This window comes from Cynoglossus semilaevis, chromosome 4, assembly GCF_000523025.1.
Source record: "Cynoglossus semilaevis isolate Cse_v1.0 chromosome 4, Cse_v1.0, whole genome shotgun sequence".
Taxonomy (NCBI): Eukaryota; Metazoa; Chordata; class Actinopteri; order Pleuronectiformes; family Cynoglossidae; genus Cynoglossus; species Cynoglossus semilaevis.
The window spans coordinates 952,757-954,109 of NC_024310.1; the positions used below are offsets into that span (position 1 = coordinate 952,757).

Sequence of the window (1,353 nt, forward strand, 5' to 3'; positions counted from 1 at the left end):
CCAGGTGGCGCTGTTGGCTGGGTTCAGTTTGTTCCTGGTTGTTGGTTTTTCTTGTTGTTCTTGTCATTTGTTAAAAGGCAGAATTTAAACTGGACCGGTCACTGCAGCCTGAAGAATGGACGCGGGGGGGGGGGGGGGTGGGGGCAGCACCGTGACAATCAATATTCAATCCACATGAAAGCCAGGTTCAACACTGATTTCCCCTGTGTGTGATTTTGTTTTTTACACTGTGTCAACGTCCAGAGGAAGTCTCTCTGGATCTGCAGCCACGGAGACGGAAGATGTCGGACGTCGACGAGAAATGATTAAAAACAGTAAAACACAGATGAATCTGTTAGAAATTAAGGTTGAAGAGTCGGTGCTGATTGGTTCACGTCCTGTAAACCCAGCTCTTCTTTCTTCTCTCAGCGTTTTTCAAACTCAGCTCTGACGTTTGTCTTCGATTCTGTTGCAGCGACAGACGACCACACGGTGTTCTCACTTCTTCTTGAACCTTCTTTACAGCCTCATTAAATCTGTTAATTCCCTCAGACGTGAGGAGCCACATCATCAGGAGGAGGCGGAGTCAAACTTCTTCTCTCACCGATGTTGTTTATGTGACAGGTTCAATGACAGGAAGTTCAACAATAAGGAGGATTTATAGAGCGCTGAACGGAGCCGGTCAGGACTGAACTGATCCAGGGTCAGTGACTGATCCACGGTCAGTGACTGATCCACAGACTGTGTCATTCAGTGTGTGTGTGTGTGTGTGTGTTTTCACCTTGTCCTCCTGAAGCCTTGTCAGTACCAGTATCTGCTCCTGGTCCTTGTCTCTGAAACATCAAAGAGAAAGAAATAAGACAATGATTTCAATCATCTCTGATCTTTGATTCTCTCCACATCAGAGTTTTACTTCACAGGAGGGTGAAATCCAAATCCTTCTCCACATCAGAGTTTTACTAAAAAAAAAAAATCAGACTTCACAGGAGGGTGAAATCCAAATCCAATCAACTGAAATGATTTGATCTGGGATCAGTACTAAGGAACCGTCGTGTCGCTGGTCGGACACTGAGGTAGAAGACACTGAGGTAGAAGACACTGAGGTAGAAGACACTGAGGTAGAAGACACTGAGGTAGAAGACACTGAGGTAGAAGACACTGAGGTAGAAGACACTGAGGTAGAAGACACTGAGGTAGAAGACACTGAGGTAGAAGACACTGAGGTAGAAGACACTGAGGTAGAAGACACTGAGGTAGAAGACACTCAGGTAGAAGACACTTCCACGTGACGTTTCCACGACCATCATGAAAACACAACTTCTCCATCTGCAGTTGGAGGAGGTGTCGACTGCATTAGAGGTGTGAAGTGGTGGT

General features: G+C 46.0%; 1 protein-coding gene across 1 annotated transcript in view; it reads right to left on the reverse strand.

Annotated features, from left to right (window-relative positions):
• The window catches only part of pcp4b (Purkinje cell protein 4b), a 1,322-nt gene extending 501 nt beyond the window's left edge, over positions 1-821 (reverse strand). The window contains exon 1 of the mRNA XM_017032109.2: positions 761-821. Coding sequence (XP_016887598.1) covers positions 761-821 — 61 coding nt within the window. The remainder of the gene's footprint in view (positions 1-760) is intronic.
• Positions 822-1,353: the final 532 nt, after the last annotated feature.